Consider the following 24,139-nt stretch of genomic DNA (forward strand, 5'->3'; position numbering starts at 1 on the left):
GTGTGAGGAGAGGAGAGACGATCAGCGGCATCTCTTCACAGGGGACAGCTAAGTATGTAATCAGGGCACTGATCATCATTGCCCTGATTACAATTAGTGCCCACCAGTGCCAGCAATCACTGCCAACCAGTGCCCACAATTGCCACCAATCTGTGCCCACAAGTGCCGGAAATCAGTGCCCACAAGTGCCAGCAATCAGTGGCCATTAGTGATGCCAGTCAGTGCTAGCTATCAGTGCTGCTCATCACTGCTGCCCATCAATGCCACCACTCAATGCCCATCAGTGCCACCTATCTGTGCCCACCAGTGCAGCCTATCTGTGCCCAGTGCCCATCAGTTCCGCCTATCAGGGTTCATCAGTGCCAACTATCAGTGCCCATAAGTGTGGCATATTTGTGCCTCCTCATCAGTGCCACCTAATCAGTGCCCATAAGTGCCGCCTCCTCAGCGCCCATCAGTGAAGGAGAAAAATTACTTATTTACAAAATTTACTGACAGAAACTAAGAAAAACTTTTTTTTTTTCAAAATGTTTGGTCTTTTTTTTTTTAGGAAAAAATAAAAAACCCAGGAGTGATTAAATACCACCAAAAGAAAGCTCTATCTGTGTGAAGAAAATGATAAAAAAATCTCACATGGTTACAGTGTTGTATGCCCGCGCAATTGTCATTCAAAGCGTGACAGGTCTGAAAGCTGAAAAATGGCCTGGGCAGGAAGGTGGTGTAAGTGCCCGGTATTGAGTGGGTTAAGGGCACTCTGCACATGCTCAGTCTGGTGTGTATTGCTAGAGTTTTTTTTTCTTGGGAGGGTGCATGTGATCAGCAGAGGGCCAATCAGCACTGTCCAGACAGAGGGTCAGGGGTCATGCAGTCTCATGGGACAGTCAGAGGAGAATGAAAACTTCTCCTGCAAGCTTTAAAAGAGAAGTATGTTTTTTTTTTTTTTTTTAAATCATACTTACCTAGGTGGATGCCGCATCTGTCCCCAAGCGCTGCGACACTGAGAAGCGAGCGATCGAACACCGCCGACCACTCAGCTCTCACAGCTCTGTGAGCAGAAAGCTGCTCTGTCCTCTTGCTCATTGGAGCTGTGGAGGGGGCGGGGCGGCTCAGGCGCTCAGTGGTTGGCTGGGAGGCTGAGCCGGGTGTCAGTCCAGGGATCTGGCGGATCTGGACTCTGTGGTCGGGATGATGTGGTGCCTGGACTGACTTCTGTAATGTCAGCAGAGAGCCGACTTCATCCCTCCCTCTGCTGAAAGCGGGTCACAGGAGGGCCAAACAAACTGTGATCCTCAGGAGAAGTACGGCCAAACAAGCTTTAACCAGACACTGATAGAAGTCACAAGACTGATATATACTGCTGATGTGAAAAAGGTATTTATCAGTTTATATTTACTAAAAGAACTACATTTCCATGTTCTGTGGGGACCAGAGATAGTCAATGCTGTGGGTCCTGGGTAAGTATTGAGTAAACCTGTCAGCGGTCATAGCGTTCTGGCTGATCGGTGAATGTGACGGCAATAGCGGACTGTGAGTTGTGGGCGGAGTTAGCGCAGAGTTTAGCAGGGCTCCGCCCCCCCCCCCCCCCCCGGCGGCATGTGAAGTTTTGGGCGGAGTTAGCCCGGAGTTTTGGCGTTGTTCCTCCCCCGTACGCCCCGCCCCCCTGTACGCTGAGTGTGTGCGGGATGTAGCGGGCGGGGCTGTGCGGAGTCCCGGTGCCGGGTATATAGTGCGATCCCGGGGCCACAACATGCAGAGTACGGGCCCCCTTCTCTGCAGCCTCAATCCCCGGGACATCACTCGTCATTGGTCAGACGGGAGGGGACGGATCTTCCCGGCACACAGCACCGCGGACGGGACATGGGTGGAGGGAGTGTGAGGATCTCCGAGCATTGATTTACCCCCGACACCCCTCCAACACCCACCGGTACTCCTCCGACACCAACCGGCACCCGACCTCCGACACCCGCCGCACCGGGACTATGAACATCGTGCTGGAGTTCTTCCTCGTCACTTTCAAGGTCCTGTGGGCCTTCGTGCTGGCCGGGGCCAAGTGGCTGGTCCGCCCCAAGGAGAAGAGTGTGACCGGACAGGTGTGTCTGATCACCGGGGCGGGGAGCGGCCTCGGGCGTCTCTTCGCTCTGGAGTTCGCCCGCCGCCGGGCACAGCTTGTCCTATGGGACATCAACACCGACAGCAACGAGGAGACCGCCGGTATGGTCCGACACATCTACCGGGACCTCCAGGCCGAGGACGCCCTCAGGGGTGAGTCTCGTACACCGATCAATACACACTGATCAATACACACCGATTACTACACACACTGATCAATACACACCGATTACTACACACACACCGATCAATACACACCGATTACTATACACACCGATTACTACACACACACCGATCAATACACACCGATTACTACACACACTGATCAATACACACCGATTACTACACACACTGATCAATACACACCGATTACTACACACACTGATCAATACACACCGATTACTACACACACTGATCAATACACACCGATTACTACACACACTGATCAATACACACCGATTACTACACACACTGATCAATACACACCGATTACTACACACACTGATCAATACACACCGATTACTACACACACTGATCAATACACACCGATTACTACACACACTGATCAATACACACCGATTACTACACACACTGATCAATACACACCGATTACTACACACACTGATCAATACACACCGATTACTACACACACCGACTACTACACACACTGATCAATACACCGATCAATACACACCGATCTCTGGACACCACAGATCGCACACGGGTCTCGGCTGTAAAACTTTCACCAACTCTTCCCCTCCAGCACCGATCTGACCAGGACTAAGAAAGGGACATTTGTAATGATGGGACAGCCGGGATCAGGACTGATAATAATGAGGACATTTGGGATCAGGAGGGATAATGAGGACATGCTGGACCAGGATTTAATAATGGGACATCTAGGATCAGAAGGGATGATGGGACAGCTAGGATCAGGAAGAATAATGGGGACATGTTGGACCAGAACTAAGAAAGGGACATTTGTAATGATGGGACATCCAGGATCAGGACTGATAATAATGAGGACATTTGGGATCAGGACTAAGGATGGGATAGCTAGGATTGGGATTAATGATGGGACAGCTAGTATCAGGACTAATGATAATAGGGACAAGTAGGATCAGGAGGAATACATGGGACAGCTAGGTGCAGGACTAATAACAAGGACATCTAGCATCAGTAAAAATAATAAGGACATGCTGGATCAGGACTAAGAATGGGACATCTAGTATTGGGACTAACAATGGGGGCATCTGGGGTTAGAAGGAATTGAGGGGCATTTATAATAATGGGACATATAGAATCAGAATAATGGGGACATAAGGGATCAGGACTAAGAATGAGACATCCCAGACTGGGACTAATAATGGGACAGTTGGGATCAAGACTAATAATAATGGGGAGATCTGGGATCAGGACTAGTGATGGGACAGCTAGGGTTAGGACTAATAATAATGGGGACATCAAGCATCAGGACCAAGAATTGGACAGTTAGGATCTGGAGGATTAATGATGGGACTTCTAGGATCAGGACTAATGCTGGGACATCGATCTCTGGAGAGGTCCCTGGCTCCAGGACCTGTACACTGTCCTAATACCCGGTGTAGTTCTTTCTATAGTACATTGCAGGGTCTGATGATCCCCAATCTCAATGATTGGTCAGGCCTGTATGTGACGGTTCAGACGTGTTTTACTTTTAATGATGGGGGAGGGGGTGGCTCTAACCCCCATCCGTTTCTATACAGTGTGCTTGTAGAAATGATTTCAGACTGTAAGATTTAGTCCTATGTAAACCCCAGTGGACGGTTTTTCTGATCCCGGTACACACATTGCCATGAAAGCCGCTCACATGATGTTAGGTGTCAGCTGTGTTCCGGTACATAGACTTCTACACTTCCGGGATCTTCCCAGCAGTAAAGTGTAACGTTTGGGAGGTGTATGAAGTGGGACTGTGCCGGGGGGGGGTAGAAGGGAGGTGTATGACGTGGGACTGTGCCCGGGGGGTAGAAGGGAGGTGTATGAAGTGGGACTGTGCCGGGGGGGGGGTAGAAGGGAGGTGTATGAAGTGGGACTGTGCCGGGGGGGGGGGTAGAAGGGAGGTGTATGAAGTGGGACTGTGCCGGGGGGGGGTAGAAGGGAGGTGTATGAAGTGGGACTGTGCCGGGGGGGGGTAGATGGGAGGTGTATGAAGTGGGACTGTGCCGGGGGGGGGTAGATGGGAGGTGTATGAAGTGGGACTGTGCCCGGGGGGTAGAAGGGAGGTGTATGAAGTGGGACTGTGCCCGGGGGGTAGAAGGGAGGTGTATGAAGTGGGACTGTGCCCGGGGGGGGTAGAAGGGAGGTGTATGAAGTGGGACTGTGCCCGGGGGGTAGAAGGGAGGTGTATGAAGTGGGACTGTGCCCGGGGGGTAGAAGGGAGGTGTATGAAGTGGGACTGTGCCCGGGGGGTAGAAGGGAGGTGTATGAAGTGGGACTGTGCCCGGGGGGTAGAAGGGAGGTGTATGAAGTGGGACTGTGCCCGGGGGGTAGAAGGGAGGTGTATGAAGTGGGACTGTGCCCGGGGGGTAGAAGGGAGGTGTATGAAGTGGGACTGTGCCCGGGGGGTAGAAGGGAAGTGTATGAAGTGGGACTGTGCCCGGGGGGTAGAAGGGAGGTGTATGAAGTGGGACTGTGCCCGGGGGGGTAGAAGGGAGGTGTATGAAGTGGGACTGTGCCCGGGGGGGTAGAAGGGAGGTGTATGAAGTGGGACTGTGCCCGGGGGGTAGAAGGGAGGTGTATGAAGTGGGACTGTGCCCGGGGGGTAGAAGGGAGGTGTATGAAGTGGGACTGTGCCCGGGGGGTAGAAGGGAGGTGTATGAAGTGGGACTGTGCCCGGGGGGTAGAAGGGAGGTGTATGAAGTGGGACTGTGCCCGGGGGGTAGAAGGGAGGTGTATGAAGTGGGACTGTGCCCGGGGGGTAGAAGGGAGGTGTATGAAGTGGGACTGTGCCCGGGGGGGTAGAAGGGAGGTGTATGAAGTGGGACTGTGCCCGGGGGGTAGAAGGGAGGTGTATGAAGTGGGACTGTGCCTGGGGGGTAGAAGGGAGGTGTATGAAGTGGGACTGTCCCCGGGGGGTAGAAGGGAGGTGTATGAAGTGGGACTGTGCCGGGGGGGGGGGTAGACGGGAGGTGTATGAAGTGGGACTGTGCCCGGGGGGGGGGGGTAGACGGGAGGTGTATGAAGTGGGACTGTGCCCGGGGGGGGGGGTAGACGGGAGGTGTATGAAGTGGGACTGTGCCCGGGGGGGGGGGTAGACGGGAGGTGTATGAAGTGGGACTGTGCCCGGGGGGGGGGGGGTAGACGGGAGGTGTATGAAGTGGGACTGTGCCCGGGGGGGGGGTAGACGGGAGGTGTATGAAGTGGGACTGTGCCCGGGGGGGGTAGAAGGGAGGTGTATGAAGTGGGACTGTGCCCGGGGGGGGTAGAAGGGAGGTGTATGAAGTGGGACTGTGCCCGGGGGGGGGGGGGTAGACGGGAGGTGTATGAAGTGGGACTGTGCCCGGGGGGTAGAAGGGAGGTGTATGAAGTGGGACTGTGCCCGGGGTACATTATCTTCATATGTAATGCCTTGCAGAGCAGACACGGCCGGGGGTGTAAATCCTCCATTATTGATGCTGATTGGTGAATTGCCGGTGTACACCACGTTGGGAGGGACGCCTGCATTCCTAAACGATTAATATCTTTTCTGATGTACAGTACAAGATCCATTCCCCGGCTCTGCTCATACATTACACAACACTTGGTTTGGCTGCGTATTGTCTTCTATCTGATCAAAGTACAGTCCCAGTTTGTTTTGGACAAGATCCCGTTCCTTTTTGCATAAATAAATGCCCGCTACATCTGTTATTAGTGTAATGTTTAAAGCTGTGCGTTTATCATCCATGCGCCCGTCCAGATGACATCATTGGAGAAACGATCAGTGCTCTACTAAAGTAAATAGTGTAGTAGCTTTGAATGGACGCTGGTACAGCAATGGATTACCATGCTTCCGGATAGAAGAAAATCTGGATGTCCCTCATATATTGTACCCTTAAGCTGGCCATACACTACACAACCTGACTGTACAATCTCCTATAGATCTACCAACATATATACATTGCAGGAACTGCCTGATTAGGTACAGATCTGTTGGATTGTCTAGGTTTGTCCTTTTTTTTTTTTTTTTTTTTTTTTTTTTTTTTTAATATGGTTTTGGTAAATCTAAAGATTGTACAATCTAATTGTATAGCGTTTGGCTAACTTCAACGATTGGCATGAGTTATTCTCTTGTGCCTGTTCACATCTGAGAGTCATACTGTCTCTAAATGCTTCTAAAGTACAGCAATTTCTTGGGGGCATAATCACGCATTTTTTGGCCCCAATAGACTTCAGTGGAAGCGCCATGATTTATTGTTCACAACATTCTCCTCTTCCTCCTAGTAACTAGCTCTGCATTGAGTTAAAACAATAACTCGCAAGCTTTAAAATGCCCAAAAAATAAAATAAAAATGCTTTACAAACCCTGAAGTGTGACCGCGGACTTACCATGTGTTCTTTATTATTACAGCGGGAAATCCTGTTGAAGAAGAGGTGCTGCCGAGCTCCAATCTCCAGGTCTATACATATACTTGTGATGTAGGCAAGCGAGAGAGCGTCTACGCCACGGCCGAAAAGGTGCGACGGGAAGTCGGCGATGTCTTTCTGCTGCTCAATAACGCCGGCGTGGTCTCAGGACACCATCTCCTTGAGTGCCCAGATGAACTCATTGAACGGACTATGATGGTTAATTGCCATGCGCACTTTTGGGTAAGATTCGCAATGAAATCTTTGTGAGGGGGTTTTATTTTACTTTTTCTCCTCTTGTTTTAGTATCCTAGTAGCATATTTGTATACAAATATAACTATTTTTACTGTATTTTGTTCTAAAATTTGGGATCACCACTCTAATACAGGGTTTCTCAGCCAGGGTTCCATGGAAGTCATCTAGGGTTCCTCCAGAGGTTTCTAGGGGTTCCTTATGCAATATTTGCCTCCTAGATAAGTTCCCACTGACACCATTGATCTTTTTTAGTTATCTGTAAGAGAGGATTCTTCCCAATGACCACAAGTGTAAGGAGCATTCTTCCTTCTGACCATCACACTAATGTTTCACGAGTTGTAGACCTAGTCATTTTTAGAAAGGGTTCCCTGAGATCGGAACGTTTTTTCAAGGATTCATCTGTGTTGAAAAGGTTGAGAAAGACTGCTCTAATAAGTGTCTTCTATTAAATTAGGAGTTTTCAACCAAGGTTCCATGGAAGTCTAGGGTTCCTCCAGAGGTTGTTAGGGCTTCCTTGAGTAATAAACAATTTCCACCTCTCAGATAAGTTCCCACTGACACCATTGATCCTTTTAGCAATCTATAAGGGGGGTCATTCTTCCCACTGACCATCACTCTAATGTATCATGAGATGTAGATCTAGTCATTTTTTAGCACAGGTTTCCCGAGACCAGAAAGCTATTTCAAGGGTTCCTCTGTTGAAAGGTTGAGTCTGTATTAGTGAGATGTATTGGCGTTGTATCCGAGAGAGATTTTTAGGACTCGCACACACATACATCTGACGGTTTTATATGCCTCCAAATGCAGTTCTATGTGACCATGCACATCAGGCGTTTAGAGGAATTAAAAAAAAGTGTTTAGAGAGGAGCTATGTGTATAATTTATGCACGTAAATTGTATTCCAATGAGCAAAAAAATAAATTTGAATGCATTTTCCTGCACACAAACACAATATAATACCCAATTTTTTGGTAAAAGATAATGTTACGCCGAGTAAATAGATACCTAACATGTCACATTTCCGTCACCCACAGAAGCGATTGAGCCACTCAAACCCCTTCTGGATTAGAGGGAATTGCTGGCTGCAAATTCTGATGCCAGTAGGTGCCCCATCGTCCCTTTATAACCACTGCAACCTACGGACGTCCTACTGTACTGACGTAGTTCATTTGGATAAGGCAGCTATATGTATCAATACCATTACTACTTACACTATAAATTTTTTTTTTTTTTGGCTTTTGTTTCCTTTATGTTCACCTGGTGATCTAGCCAGTAAGTTTATACTTCAGCTTTCTCTAATAGACAAAGCTGTCCAGACAAAGTGGCAGTTAGAGGGTCAAGATAAGCCATTTACCACTGAGGAGTGCAGCTTCACTTTGTTAGTCAAGTCCATTTAAATCTGCTAGTGTGTCCAACACTTCCCCCTCCCTAGATTTCCAATGCTGTTTTCCAGAGGTGTGTCTGTTGCTTCTACAGTGAAGTGGCGATGCCCTAAGTCTAGTTTTAAATTTATGAATTTTGGGCGGGTTTATTTGCACTGGCAACAGCGGCCTATTCATTTGAATGGGCTGCTGTACCTATGGGGGGGGGGGGGGGGGGGGTGAGGTGAAGTCTTTTTCCAAAATGCACCCACAGGGCAGCTGTACAGAACCACATTGTGCAACAGCACCCAGAAACATGCTGTGTTTTTCTAATGCATGGAGGTGCATCTGCTAAAGAGCAGTGCATTTTGGCTGCGGGTGCAGGAAGAAAATATGTGTGCGTGTGTGTGGTTTTTTTTTTTTTTTTTTTTTTTTTTTTTTTTTTTTCCCCCACACCCACATGTGTGAACCTAGGCTGAGACAGAAAGTGTGTTACTGGGGGTGGGGGGAACCTAAGTAAAGAAAACAAATGCAGCCACCATATTTGTGGATTTGTAAGCTGCAGTATATTAAAGAGGTTGTAAACTCTTACATATACCTGGTGAAGTGACTGGCCTCAGGTGATACAGAGATGAAACAAACCCTCCTACATAAGGTGTTTGTTTGCAGCAAGCTCTTCTCTACATTTGTTCCAAGTCCAGATTTGTAAAGCTTGTCTGAGCTGTCAGAAAAAAAGGGGGTGAAGATCTGAACTTACACATTACATTGCAGAGCTCAGTAATGGGAGCTGACTCAGATGGCTCCCCTGTCACCTTTTTATCACTTGGTGTCAGGGAAACTTGTGGGATGTGACTCATGCTGATAGCGGGGGAATGAAGCAGTAGACAGAAATGACACTTTGTGCCCTGCAGAGAGACAAGTACAAACTATAGAGGGATATGTCTTGTTTATTATTCATGTCGGAGGTTTACAACCACTTTTAGTTTTGGGTGTAATACTGCTTTAAGCCTAGGTTCACACTAATGCGATGTAGTGTGAATTTAATCTTCTTCTTTTTTTTTTTTTTTTCCTCTCTCTCCTGTGTGAAGTGCGAATTTGCCTTGCGTTTTGAGGTAGACAGGTGAATTTACCGCAAATTTCAAGAGGCAGAAAGTGAACAATTCGCAGAGATGTGAACTGTGTGCTGCGAGTTTAATGCAAGTTCAATTAAAGCCTATGAAGATAAAATTCGCACTGCACCATAGATTCACATTGAATCCGCAGTCAACACTCACAGGACACCTTTTTTTTTTTTTTTTTTTCCCTCGCACCAAATTTGCAATGCATAGATGTGAACTAAAGCCATGGAATACTATGCTTTTTACATGACCTGCAAATCTGTGGGGGTTATTTACGAAAGGCAAATCCACTTTGCACTACAAGTGCACTTGGAATTGCAGTCACTGTAGATCTGAGGGGAAGCTCTGCTGATTGTATCATCCAATCATGTGCAAGCTAAAATGCTGTTTTTAATTTTCCTTGCATGTCCCCCTCAGATCTACAGCGACTGCACTTCCAAGTGCACTTGCAGTGCAAAGTGGATTTTCCTTTAGTAAATAACCCCCTGTGTGTTCCTAAATGCATCAAACCCGCTGTAAATTCACATCAGTGTGAACCCAGGCTAAGGGCTGTACTTCTTAAAGTGGAAGTAAACCCTCCTTTTGTTCTCCGTCAAGGAAGCTGCCATCTCGGCCTCAGTTTAATCTATAGCTGCCATGATGCTGCCCATGTGATCAGTTATGACACCAGCCATTGGATGGTTTGACAGTTTGGTTGAGGACACAACCAATGTGACCGTTGGCCTACTTGGCATGCTGGGAATGTAACTTTTTTGAAACTGTTAAATTGATGAGTTTACCTCTGCTTTAATTAGGGCTGCGGACGCCTAGGGCATCCGCAGTAAAGTGGCACTATTTTTAGCGGCGTCCGAAAAGGGGATAAATCCGCCTGCAAAACGCCGCCGGTATCGCAGCGCTGCCCCATTGATTTCAGTGGGGAGGCAGCGGTGAGTTCACCACTCTAAAGAAGCTGCTGGCAGGACTTTTTCTGACGCCCTGCTAGCGCACAAGGGCTTTCACACTGGAGTGAATGGAGACGCTTTTTTTTTTTTCAGGCACTGTTTTTAGCGCTGTAGCGCCTGAAAATTGCCGGCAGTGTGAAAGGGGTCTTATTCTTAATGTGGAACTAAACCCATCATTTAAACACTTCAAACAGTTATGTTCCAGACATGCCGGGAATGTAATTGTCACATTTGCTTGTGCTGTCAAAGAAACTGTCAAACCATCAAATGGCCGGAGTCATAAATGAACACATGTGCAGCATCGTGGCAGTTGCAGATCAAACAGAAGCCAAGATGGAAGCTTCCTTGGCTGAAAAACAGAGATGCACCAAATGGCATTTATGGAACCGAAAATTCAGTATGCACCTGGCTGAAACTGAAATTGGTGTGTGTGTATATATCATAAATGTATAAACATGTAATTTTTGGTTTCAGCCAGGTGCATCTTGAAATATTATATATATTGTATATAATTTATTATAAAAAAAAAAATGTAGTCAGCTACTAGAGTAAGGCCCCTTTCACATGGGTGCCTCTGTGAAGTGTGATGTGCTTGTCCAGCGGGGGATCTCTCTGCCGAGGAGGCAGATGATGGGTCAGTCTCCGCTATGCAAAGCAGACACTGACACCGCCTGTTCTCATCTATGGGGCAACCAGATGGAAGCAAGACCACCTGTCCTTTTGCCTCCGATCCACCAGACAGCTGAAGAATAGGTCCCTCATCTATCTGTTTTGACTGGATAAGTCGCGTACACGGGCGGACTTCCCGACCGGACTGGTCGGACGGAACAAATCCATCGACAATCCGATGTGTGGGCTTCATTGGACCTCCAGCTGACTTTTTCTGTCGAAAATCAGGACTTTAGATTTGGAACATGTTTCAAATCATTCCGACGGACCCGAGTCCGGTCGTAAAATCCGTTCGTCTGTATGCTAGTCCGACGGACAAAAAAGGACGCGAGGGCAGCTATTGGCTACTGGCTATGAACTTCCTTATTCTAGTCCCTTCGTAGGTCATCACGTTCAAACCAATGGACTTTTGAACAGACTTCGAACGTTCATGTGTGGGCAAGTCTGGTCGTTCAAAAGTCCGTCGTAACTTCGTTGGATTTTTGATGCTGGAAAGTCCGCTCGTGTGTACGCGGCATTAGTGGTGGGTGTCATTGGACCCCTCAGTCTCTTCTTTGGAGGGGCAGATCAGGTCCTCCTGAAAAACTGCCAGGAGGACCTGATCAGATGGCAGTGTGAAGGGGACCTTATTCTGCGCTTCCACATAGAAAAGTATGAATATGCCATTACTTTGTGCCAGCTTGGCCCAATTATCAAAAATATTCATACCTGGAATTTGACTTTTAGGGCTAGTTTACACTTGCTTCAAAACAAGGCTTCGGAGAGGCTTTGTTAAAGCTCTCTGAATGTGCGTCAAAGCTCCTGTCAGTAAATAAAATGGTTAGCTTACAGTCCTGTGTACACCTTCCTTTTGTTTGGTGCTTCAGTGGGGCTTCAAGTGAGCTTTGCCATAGACTTCTATGGAGGCTTTGAAGATGCTTTGAAGCTACATGGGGTATAATTTTTTGAAGCAAAAGCAAGGTGTAAACAGGACTGTAAGCTAACCATTTTATTTAATGATAGAAGCTTTGACTAGCGTTCAGAGAGCTTTAACAGAGCCTTGCCGAAGCCTTGTTGAAGCCGAAGCAAGTGTAAATGAGCCTTTACAGTCCTGTTTACACCTTGTTTTGGTGGGCTTCAAGCAAGCTTTGCCATAGACTTATATGGAGGCTTTGAAGCACAACTAAAGCTACATAGGGTATAATCTTTGAAGCAAGGTGTAAACAGGACTGTAAGCTAACCATTTTATTTAGTAACAGGGGCTTTGACTGGCGTTCAGAGAGCTTTAACGAAGCCTGTCGGAAGCCATGTTTTGAAGCGAGTGTAAACTAGCCCTAAAGGTTGATAACCTGCACAAAACGTATCTCTTGACACTGTGATTTGTACACATAATAGAATTGCAATAAAATAAATGGCCAGCTTAGCTTCAGCTTTTATCCAGCCAAACATGTCCTGTTATAGTCAAATACTTTGTGCTGTCATTGTTCTGCCCCTTGTGTTTACTGATGGTATTGCACCTCTAGTTGGAATAAGTAGAACAGGTCAATACTTTACTAAAAAAAGTTGTTCAACCTGATGATTTCCAGGTTTGTCATTGAAAGGACAGGGAAGGTCATGATGTCACAAAGGGAGCTTAATCCCGTTTTTAATAGAAGGTATTCTAAGAAGGTTCTGTTAACCTCAATGTCCATTCCCTCCTGCGTAGGAAGTGTTATGTTGGTGAATAATCTCAGTCATAGAGAATCATGTCGGATATCTGCCCACTGAGAGCCCAGCTGTCCTTGAAACTTGGAGAGCTTGTCATTTTCTGGCGCTGCATTGTCTTTGTTCCACCTTTTTTAATGAATGAAAGCTGGTGACATCTCGGGGTAGAAAAGGACGTATTGTCTGAATTTCTGAGAACATGTCAAAGGTTATTTTTGCTTCAATTACTATTCAGGAAGGTTAAGACTAGAATACTACAGCTGGCTGCAAGCCCAACAGTAATTTACAAACCAGCTAGAGAGAAAAATGGAACCAGAGTCCATGAGATGTAGCTGGTAATACACCAACACCCCTGATCATCTGTAATTCTAAGCTGCAAGTCTCTGCCTTTATTTCTAACACTATAGAGCAGGGATATGCAATTAGCGGACCTCCAGTTGTTGCAAAACTACAAGTCCCATCATGCCTCTGGGTGTCATGCTTGTGGCTGTCAGAGTCTTGCTATGCCTCATGGGACTTGTAGTTCTGCAATAGCTGGAGGTCCACTAATTGCATATCCCTGCTATAGAGTCTGATGGTATTTTGCAACGTTAGTGGTTGTCATGAATTCAGGTTTAAAAGAGAAGTTCAGGTGTGTGTGTGTGTGTGTGTGTGTGTGTGTGTGTGTGTGTGTGTGTGTGTGTGTGTGTGTGTTTTTTTTTTTTTTTTTTCCAAACTCCTATTTACCTAGGTGGATGCAGCGTTGGTCCCCCATCAGCTCTAAGATTGAGAACCGAGCAATCCTAGACCATCACTCGGTCCTCAGAGCTCCATGAGCAGAGAGCTGGTGACTGTCAGTCACCGCTGTCTGCTCTGACCTCGTCCCCGCTACACTCTAACTGGAGTGCCGGGCTGTGGAGGGGGTGGGAGCGTCTGGTTCAGGCTCTCGGCGTGTCCCTGAGAGGCTGAGCCAGGTGCTGGTCCAGGGTTGTTGATGGATCCTGTCATTATTGTCCCAATTTTGCCTGAGTCTGAACTGAATCTTGGACGCCAGCCGGCAGCGGGCTTCAGCTGAAAAAAGGGGTTTTAAAGGAGTGCAGAACAACCTCCTGTGATCAGTAGAAGTACAGCCAAATGAGCTTTGGCTGCACTTCTCCTTTTAAAGACTTTAAATTTGTATCTAAACCAAGAGCAAACATTATTCTGCTGCAATTTTACTAGTCCTTTTGAATATGGTGGCTGCATTCAGTTTCCCCCTTTCCCCTTTTTTTTTTTTTTTTTTTTTGTCAGATTTATTTTTCATCTGGTGATCCTGCCATTTTACATTTTCCTCCCCTAGGGTGAGGGTGAAACACTCATGGTTACTGTATCTACTGAGAAGCAATGTTGTCATAGGACAGAAGGTGGTAGGACTATATAACATTGTAGCAGTGTACAGTAAGATGTCTGCTCACTAGATTTCTGGCAGGATCAAGGGGGATTTACACTTTAACGAATATACTGCTGAAAGCATTTGTGATAGAACAGACCAAAAGGGGAAATAAAATTAGAAACATTCATTGTTGGGGTTTACATACTCTTTAACTGAGCTGGTTTGTCATTGACAGATTTAAAGCGGTAGTATTTAAAAAAAAAAAAAAAAAAAAAAAAAAAGCTGACCCTTGCAGGTTAATGTCATGCTGGTATGCACTGCATTCTGCATTCTTGAGAGACTTGCCTTTTAAATGACTCCCTCTGCTGTCACTGCTGCGGTTGCTTCCATTTTCACCTGGTCTTCCTGCCAGGTCCACGTAGAGCTGCACGATTCTGGGAAAAATGAGAATCGCGATTCTTTTGCTTAGAATACAGATCACAATTCTTTAAAATGGTTACATTTAAAAGAGAAAAATCAGCTGTAAACGGTGCATGCGCAATCAACACCCTGCTCGCTCCCGATGCTCGGGGCTGGTTATTCATTTAATACAGCAAGGGGTGGATGCTTTTCTCAAAGGAGCGGATGTAATACATCAGCCCTTTATAAGAACCAACCCCGAGCATCATGTCGATTGTGTTCAATGTATAACCATGCATCCGCCCCTTTTGAGAAAAGCATCCGCCCCTTTTGAGAAAAGCATCCGCCCCTTTTGAGAAAAGCATCCGCCCCTTTTGAGAAAAGCATCCGCCCCTTTTGAGAAAAGCATCCGCCCCTTTTGAGAAAAGCATCCGCCCCTTTTGAGAAAAGCATCCGCCCCTCGCAGTATTAAATAACCAGCCCCGAGCATCGGGAGCGAGCGGCGTGTTGATTGCGCTTGCACAGTACAGGCTGGGACTATGCTCTATGCTGACTGACGTCCGTTCCGGTTGCTGACGTCCGTTCCGATATCGGCGCCATTTGCGTTCCACGCTGGTTCAGTGCTTCCGACGGGGAGATCCGGAAAATCGAGCTAATCCAGCTTGCAGATCGCGCGGGGGGAGGTGAATCGAAATCGCGATCTTATATACGATTAATCGTGCAGCTCTAGGTCCATGTGCTCCAGCATGGCTGGGCTGTGATGACGTCACACTTGTTCACATGTACGGGAGTCATAACCACAGCACAGCGTTCTGCGTTGTTGGCACAATTGGCCTAAATGTAGAGCACACTGCATGTGCCATTGACATCACCGGCTGCTTGTGTTGTGGTTATCTCCGAAACAGTGTGTGTGTGTTTAAGAGATATTCATTGTACCTACAGGTAAGACTTATTATAAGCATGCCTGTAGGTCAAATATGATTTACCAACCACTTTTAAGTGTGCATGTCACTTTTTTTCAATCATTCTTTTACCTGCTTTACATTCTATAGGGAAGACCATGTATCCATTCACACTTGTACAACTTGTCATCCAACTTTGGACATCAAAGTCTTGACAAGTCGTACCCCATGTGCCCCAATGATCACCATTCATATATGTGCAACTTGAAGTTGCAGCAACTTCAAAGTAGTTCCTGCACTACTTTGGTCCGACTTTCATGCAACTTGAGGGCCATAGACTTCAATGTTAACCCTCAGAAGTTGCATGAATGTTTTGCATGCAATAGTTGTGCAACAATTGTCCGTAATCGTTGGTCAAAGTCGCATCCAAGGCTTACCCATTTAAAGTTGCGTCGAAGTTGCATTACAAAGTCGGGCTACTATGGAGTTGTACAAGTGTGAATGGAGCTTAAAGGTGACCACACGCATCTGTCTCTTATCTTTTATCTATTTTGTTTTAATTTTTTTTTTTTTTTTTTTTTTTTTTTTTTCTTTAAAAATTCACAACCCATCGACTAGCCATAACCTTTTGATTTAGTCTTTCATTCAGTCAAACGGAGTTGATTAGCCAGGGCAGAATATTATCAATCAGTAGTACTGGATACTTTGCCCATGAATACGATTGTATTTCAGGTGGTGAGTGTATGAGCTTGCATAGTGCAAACAAAGATGTGATCGATTTAATTTTATGATTCTAGTTAAAATTGATTTACCTTTTTAGCTGTCTGTCCAAATCCCCTTCCCTGTGTTTGGTATTTTCTTTTCTGATCAATCATTTATTGACGTGTGTATGGCCACCATAACATTACTTGAGTTATTTCTTTGTTTTTAGGGTAAAATGACAGATTGGCCACTGGTTTGAACAAAGGTCTGAACCTCTGTCACAGGGTGTCGACAAGACATTAATAAATGACCACAGCTCTGGATGTTCTAAATTCTAAGCTTCCGATCGTGCTCCATTGTCCTTCAGTAGAGTCCATCCTCATGTATTTTGTGTGTTTAAATGGAGCTGATCGAAGTGACGCACTGAGCTATAAAATCCCTACAGAGATTACAGATCTGTTATTTTTGTAAAGGCTTGTCCATAGACGGGCTTCCAGCCAAGATTTCTCTATGAATTTGTGAGTGTTGGTAGTAACTGCGGGGGGGGGGGGGGGGGGGTTCTAAGTGTTCCTAAGGTTACCTAAATGTTATAAATCAAAATCCCTCCTTGCTTTTTGCTTGCACATAGTACATCACATAACAAGTTCTTGTACTTCTTTTGGGTGACAGACATCCTGCGATTCTGTTTGCGTGATTTTACTGCAATTTGTCGGACGACAATCGTGGCAAAATTACGTCACGATCGGGGTGCCATTGGAAGTAACAGGGATTGCACGGGCGTCCCATGGTTTCCCACTATTTCGAATCACGGGCAGAATTGCGGCGATTCCGATCACTCAGATGTGAACATAGCCTAAACTTGATTATTTTTATAAAAGCACTGTGATGTGTTGCAACAGTGTACTGCAGTGCATTTGCACGTCAAACACCAAAATGTGCGCCTGCTAATGCAAATGGGCCATCGGTGACATACATTACCACGATGTGTAAGTTTTGTGTGTAGGGAGAACTGCACATCTGAGAAGTTGCATATGAACCATCCTGGACACAAGGCCACTCATTCATCCCTGTGAGCATGTAACTGCTTGTAAATCCGTACAGACTGCTACTCGCTCCGATACCCCTGATATTTCTGCTTTGAGATCGAGATTGAGGACACAAAGTCCTAAAGGGCCGAATATCAGGCGGCATGGGCCGGTTCAATATAAATCACCCAACTAACATCGGATCGTTAGTACAGCGGCTCCTCGTGTGTGTGTGTGCGCGTTTTGTGGTGTTTTTTTTTTTTGGTTTGTTTTTTTGATCCTGCTTGGTTGAAAGGGGGGGGGGGGGGGGACTAGTAGTTTATATTAAGCCCCATACACACACGGGCTGAATGTTGGGAGACAGCAGCTGGTTTAATTAAAAAAACGTTTTGCCGTTTTATGTCGGACGTGCATGCTGGAAAACCAGCATCCGATCAGTGCTCTTAGCCAATGGCAGAAAGCGCTGATCGGAGTGTCCTAACGGGGGGGGGCCGGCATCCCCATGTCGGACCACAACAGCTCAGCGGGGGGAGATTGCTGTAATAACACTAACACTAAAACTAATATCGGATCGTTAGTAAAAAGGCTCAGACCCAAGATGTGGTGGGGGGGGGGGGTTTTTTTTTGTTTTTTCCCGCTCAGCCCACTAGGTTGAACGGGGCAGAAAAAAAAAATAGTATTGTATATTAAGCCCCGTGCCCACGGGCCTCCCAATCGGTGCTCTCAGTTGCTGTACTAACGTCAGATTGTTAGTACAGCGGCTCCAACCGGAACTGTCAGTTTTTTTTGTCAGTGTGTGCCAGGTTTTAGTCTTTTTCTCTCTGCAGCCTAGTGCTTACTAATCGACAGCAAAAAGCTGTATACCGAGCACTTCCTGTCCACAAATTGAAAAGATAGCAAACGCGTGAATGATGTCCGCCCCCCCGAAGTGATGGTTATGTAACAAAAAGGGAGAATGCAACTGCAATAAAAATGTTGACCGAGCTAGCAAAAAGCAATTCTGTTCTGCCATCATTTTTTCAGCTGTGGCAGCAAAACGGTTAAAGTTGAAGGCTGTTGCCTGCATTGGAATGCTGATGCCTGAAGCTGTGGGGGGGGGGGGGGGTTTGGGGTTTTTTTTAATTTTTTTTCAATTAGCGGGTTGAACGGAAAAACGTACCCAATTCCCTTCTATGTGAATGCAGGAATCGTATTCTGACAGCGGGATGCACAGATCAGAGCTGCAGCCTATTGCCTGCGGTGCTGATCAAGTGGAAATAAACCTAAAGGGCGAATAAACAAAGTTGATCGGTAGATTGTTCAGCCACACATGGATCAAAATTCGAACGATCCGGCTGAATTTCGACTCGTGCGTGGCCAACTTAAGATGTGCCCATGATATGGTGTTCTGGGTGAAGTAACCTGTGAGGCTTCTATGGAATAATGCAATTCTGTTTTTACTGTTTGAAATGCGAATAATATCATCAGTGCCTCTTTACCCTAAGGAGCCCCTCATATTCACGGTGCTGAGCACTTAATGAACCAGCAGTTTGCCTTTTAAAACAATCTGCTGTTTCTCCTGTTATGACCTTCAATATACTACAGTGCATGTATTTCACAGTTGAGTAGTTTTGCTGTAAGCATACTTATTGTAGTTTTTAATGACTGCGGATGGCAAATGGCCTACTTCCCTCTTCTTTACAAGCCGCGTGGTTTAGTTGCTCTTTTATTAAACTTCTAAATAAGGCCGAGATATTTATTGCTGATAAAGGGGCAACGTTTTTACGAGCTGGAATTGCTGTGCAATAATTGATCTTTTCCCCAGATTTTGTCCCATGGCTGCAAAACATATGTCACTTTTTAGCAATGGCCTTTAAGGCTGCCTTCTCCCAAATGAAAGGAAATTGACGTAAATTTGTGAAATACAATGAATGTGCTCCACTGGGCAAAGAACAGATGTCTCCAAGCATCTCTTGATGTCATCCAGCACCTCCAATGACGAGAGCCATCTGTAGGACAGAGGCAGCCAATTTCAGTGGTAACTAGTTTATTTCATACAGCAAATTGTTTTCTCCCGGCAGCTGTGAATGGTGCTGTAATGTTAGTTTGAATTCTACTAGATAAGGACGGGGTGTGCTATTGTCACATCATCACAGCTTTTGAAGCTGGTAAAGCCCCAGTTATGTTTTGTAGGGATGGGCCATGAATTGTACAACACCCCGGGAGTCCCCTTCAGACACCCCGGGAGTCCCCTTCAGACACCCCGGGAGTCCCCTTCAGACACCCCGGGAGTCCCCTTCAGACACCCCGGGAGTCCCCTTCAGACACCCCGGGAGTCCCCTTCAGACACCCCGGGAGTCCCCTTCAGACACCCCGGGAGTCCCCTTCAGACACCCCGGGAGTCCCCTTCAGACACCCCGGGAGTCCCCTTCAGACACCCCGGGAGTCCCCTTCAGACACCCCGGGAGTCCCCTTCAGACACCCCAGGAGTCCCCTTCAGACACCCCAGGAGTCCCCTTCAGACACCCCAGGAGTCCCCTTCAGACACCCCAGGAGTCCCCTTCAGACACCCCAGGAGTCCCCTTCAGACACCCCAGGAGTCCCCTTCAGACACCCCAGGAGTCCCCTTCAGACACCCCAGGAGTCCCCTTCAGACACCCCAGGAGTCCCCTTCAGACACCCCAGGAGTCCCCTTCAGACACCCCAGGAGTCCCCTTCAGACACCCCAGGAGTCCCCTTCAGACACCCCAGGAGTCCCCTTCAGACACCCCAGGAGTCCCCTTCAGACACCCCAGGAGTCCCCTTCAGACACCCCAGGAGTCCCCTTCAGACACCCCAGGAGTCCCCTTCATCCTGGGCCTTGATTTCTCCTTTAAGCATATAGCTTTGCCATGGAAGGAATTAATGGCTTAGCATGCCCCCCCTTTTCTATTCCGTTATTTTTATTTATGGAGCTCTCTTAGGTCATAGCTGGCCTCCTGTAGCATGTCCAATCTGCACATTTCTGATGCTTTACATTATTCCTGCATTTTGTCATAGAATAATGCTTGCTTGTGAGCACGCCTTGGCTCTAGTAGCAGTTATCTTAGTCACTTCTTGGCAGTAGCACAATCTTTCTAGTTCAGGGCTGCTCATTCTCTGACAGAAGCACTCAGGTGGTGTAGGCCGCACACTCTGTAGCTCAGGGAGACACGGGACACTTCAGGGGAAGTTCTTTTGCATCCAGTCTTTGATTGCAGTCAGATATTGAATTGCAAATGCCAGCAAGCCTTTATAGGGCTCTGCAAAATGAATGCGGTACTCCCTGGATATTGTGGGTAGGAAACTTATCGTCTAGTCCTTGTTACAGCACCATTTTAGGCTAATAATGCTGAATGCCAGATCTATAATGCAGTTGCATATTTCTTTCTTTTTTTTTTTTTTTTTTTTTTTTTTTTTTTTATATTCAATAAATATATTTTTAAAAGCAATAGTTGTAGGTACACCATGCTTGTGCCCTGCTGTGGTTGAAACACCTTGGGAGGGCATAGCTTTAGGTGGAAGTGAGCCTTGGCTGGATTTGAACATCTTTAGGTTTGCAGCCCCTTTATTCGGATAGCGGACTGCCGTGGAACAAGAGCAGACGATTGGGCCTTGGCACCCTACTGATGGCAGGGAATCGGGGAGGATACAGGCTGATCTGTGAAAGGTGTTGGGTTCATCTCACAGTTGTAGGTGCCTGAATTTGATATCTGTATCCTGTTATACTGTGCACAGTAAAGCCGACTATTGGATGTAAAGCCTGTTACACTACTTGTACCTACAGGTTAGCATATAATAAGGCTTACCTGTAGGTACTGTAAATATCTCTTAAACATGCACTGTTTAGGAGATATTTACCATATGCGCTTGCCCCAATGTCATTGGCGCATGCGCACTGAAGAAACAGCTCGATCATACCATTTCTAAAGGGCCTGTGCCGTGACTGGCATGCGCCGGAGCCCGCAAAACCAGAAATCACTCCGAGACATGTCACTGGTCACAACGGTATACGGGGACCACTGCAACAGCTTCGATCTAAGGTAAGTATTTCATAATAAGCTAGTATGCGATGCATATTAGCTCCTTATGCCTTTTTGTCTTGCAGGTGGTGTGTGTGTGTGTGTGTGTGTGTGTGTGTGTGTGTGTGTGTGTGTTTACAATCACTTTAAGCTGAATACAGGCTAAAAACAGTCAGTTCGGCAGAAACCGGCTGACTTGCGGCCTGTGTACAGCTTCTGGTGAACAAGCATGCTCGAAAACCAGCATCCCATCAGCTCTCGCAGTGGTTGGATTACAAAAGCTCAGCTGGGAGATCGCCACACTAACATCAGATGTCTTAGTGGGGGGGGGGGGGGGTTGTTTTGTTTTTTTTTTTTTAGCAAACCTTTTCTACTTACCTGCTCTGTGCAGTAGTTTTGCACAGAGCAGCCCCATTCCTCCTCTTAGATTCCTCGCTGGCGCTCCTGGCCCCTCCCTCCTGTCGAGTGCTACCAGAGCAAGCAGCTTGCTATGGGGGCACCCAATCCAGCTCGTTCCCTTGCTGCAGCTCTGCATGTCCATTCACTCTCAGAGCTGCGGCTCAGCACCTTCCTCCTTTCTCCTCACTGGCTGTGATTGACAGTCAGCCAATGAGGAGGGAGAGTCAGCAGAGAGCCGAGGCTCTCATGCATATTGCTGGATCGAGATGGGACTCAGATAAGTATTGGGGGTGCTGGGGGGGGGGGGGGGAGCAGCACACAGAAGGGGTGGGTGTGTGTGTGTTGGGTTTTTTTTTTTTTTTAAACTTTCATTTCATAGAATGCATGAAGGTAAAAAAACCTTGAGCCTTTACAACCACTTGCTGCTGTAGCTGTCTGGATCACAAATCTGAAACCTTTCAAAGCACAAACTTCTTATAAGCCCATCTGTAAGGGTGAGTGCATGGCTAAATGGTGACACTACATAAATCCACTATGTAGAGAAAAAGCCAGCACACCAACTTGAAGTCCAATGTGACTGACTGTTTGCTGGAGTCCCATATCGATTTTTACTGATCTGACTGTAATGAGCAGCATGAAACCAGCATTCTTTTTTACACCCCATGAGACTCAGTCATGAAAGTGGAAGTACACTGCATCTGAGCACCACAAACCAAAAAAACACTATTTATTTAATTTTTAATATTCAAAGCAAACTCCTCCTATCCATGCTTTATTTTTTTTGCAAAATAGTCCCTTCAAAACCCCCTAGCGTTTCTGGCTGCGGCCACCTTGAGTAAGGGTTGATGATTTATGTAGTATTTACTTCCTGGAATCCATCTGCCCTTAGCTCGAATGTTAAGGCAGGAGGGTGTGCTTAGCTTAGAGAGCCCCTCCTGAAGACTCCTGGGATGTATATCATTTGCCTAAGCCTGGAAACCAAGAAGTAACTGAAGAAATATGTGGGGAAAAAATAGTAAATATGATATATTAATGCTAGCAGTATAAGAATTAAAAACGGTCTAAGTTGTTTGAGAGGAGAGTTCCACTAATTTCCTCAACGCATCACTGTAGCTGATGCCAAACTCTTTGCAGAGGACCTGTATCTGCAGGGGAATAACGGTAGAGGGGTAGACGTGTTTAATGGCATGTTACAAATTACACTAAAATCTTTGTTACAAATTGCCATCCTTGAGTACAGCTGCACTTTTAGTCTAACCTGAGTTGTGGGGAAAGTCTGCCTCATCTGTACTTTTAGGCCCGGTTCACACTGGTGCGATGCCAGACATTGCATGTGATTCGCTGAGCACTGCTGTTCACATCACATGCGATTTCAGCCATACAGATAGTATGGCTGATATCGCACTGCATTCCGTCCAAACACGCACAGGACCCTTCTTCTTCCCTTTTTTTTTTTTTTTTTTTTTTGGACCAGAATGGGATCACATGGCTGTTCACACCTGTGCTATCCGATTCATGTCCGAACTGTCAGTTCTCAGTGGATTTGCAGGGTTCTTGCATCGCACCAGTGTGAACCAGGCCTATATGCGAATTAGATGCGGTCTTAACCACATTAAATTTGCATAACATGTGAGTTTGGCCGGCTTTCAAAGGAGCCGGTTCACACATGACCGGGGTGGCTGTGGTGCGGTTTTAAAAAGGGTCCTGTGCATTTTATGGGTCCAGTTCAGGTTTGGATTCGGGGGGGGGGGGGGGGGATTTGCACCTGAACAAATGAACAGAAACGCACAACACTCAGGACACCAAACTGCAGCCGCATATATGTGAACCCAGCCTTACGCGGCACACACATGAAAACGCACACGTTAATAGTGTGAATGGAGCTCCTGGATCTGTGCTCAGCCTGAGCCCATCTGTACCTGGGTGAAAATGGGGTTTTCTAAACAGTGGGGGGGGGGGGGGGGGGTGATGGGACACAAATGTCGTACGCTTCACTGCCACATGCATTCCATAAGGGGTTAAGCTGAAAAGAAGAAGAATAAAAGCCTGCTAATCTGTCTGTAAAAGTCATTATCCTAAAATGTAATTATGACACTGCCCGTAGCTCACAATACGTTATTTCCTTGTTTTCCACATTTTACTTTACTTTTGCCTAATTTGTCTTGACACTGCAGCTGTGGCGGTCTTTTGTGCGACTAAACCTTTCCTCTGTTGTGTTTTCATGAAAAGCACTAAAGAATTCTGGAGCGGGGTGGGAAGAAGTGCTAGACTGTTAGAAGTTAATTTGCCATAAACAAGGACGTGGAGAACCAATTACTAAAGCTATGAAGTGACATGTAAATGCTTGTCCACTTTCACACATTTTGTGCTTAATAAGTAATTGCTGTGTTCCTATAAGTGCCATCCCAAACGTGCAATTTGTATGTAGCAGGGCCAAGTCTTTTGAAATGTCCTATAAAGAGAAAGCTGTGCTTATATTTACTGCAGTATTTAAAAAGGGGGGGGGGGGTGTTACCACACCATAACATTGGCAATGTGCCCCCCTCTCTTCCTTTTTTTTTTTTTTTTTTTTTCTTCATCAACTCCTCCTGTTATTACCTTTTTTATCAACCTATGCATGATAC

The 24,139-nt window shown here is 46.5% G+C and overlaps 1 protein-coding gene across 1 annotated transcript in view; it reads left to right on the top strand.

The window, feature by feature from the left end:
• Nucleotides 1-1,634: 1,634 nt before the first annotated feature.
• Nucleotides 1,635-24,139, top strand: part of RDH10 (retinol dehydrogenase 10) — a 40,498-nt gene continuing 17,993 nt past the window's right edge. Inside the window, exons 1-2 of the mRNA XM_073631804.1 lie at nucleotides 1,635-2,262; nucleotides 6,695-6,933. Of these exons, the coding sequence (XP_073487905.1) occupies nucleotides 1,980-2,262; nucleotides 6,695-6,933 (522 nt within the window). The 5' untranslated portion in view covers nucleotides 1,635-1,979. The remainder of the gene's footprint in view (nucleotides 2,263-6,694; nucleotides 6,934-24,139) is intronic.

The sequence above is a fragment of the Aquarana catesbeiana genome, linkage group LG05 (genome assembly GCF_042186555.1).
Source record: "Aquarana catesbeiana isolate 2022-GZ linkage group LG05, ASM4218655v1, whole genome shotgun sequence".
NCBI classification, from domain to species: Eukaryota; Metazoa; Chordata; class Amphibia; order Anura; family Ranidae; genus Aquarana; species Aquarana catesbeiana.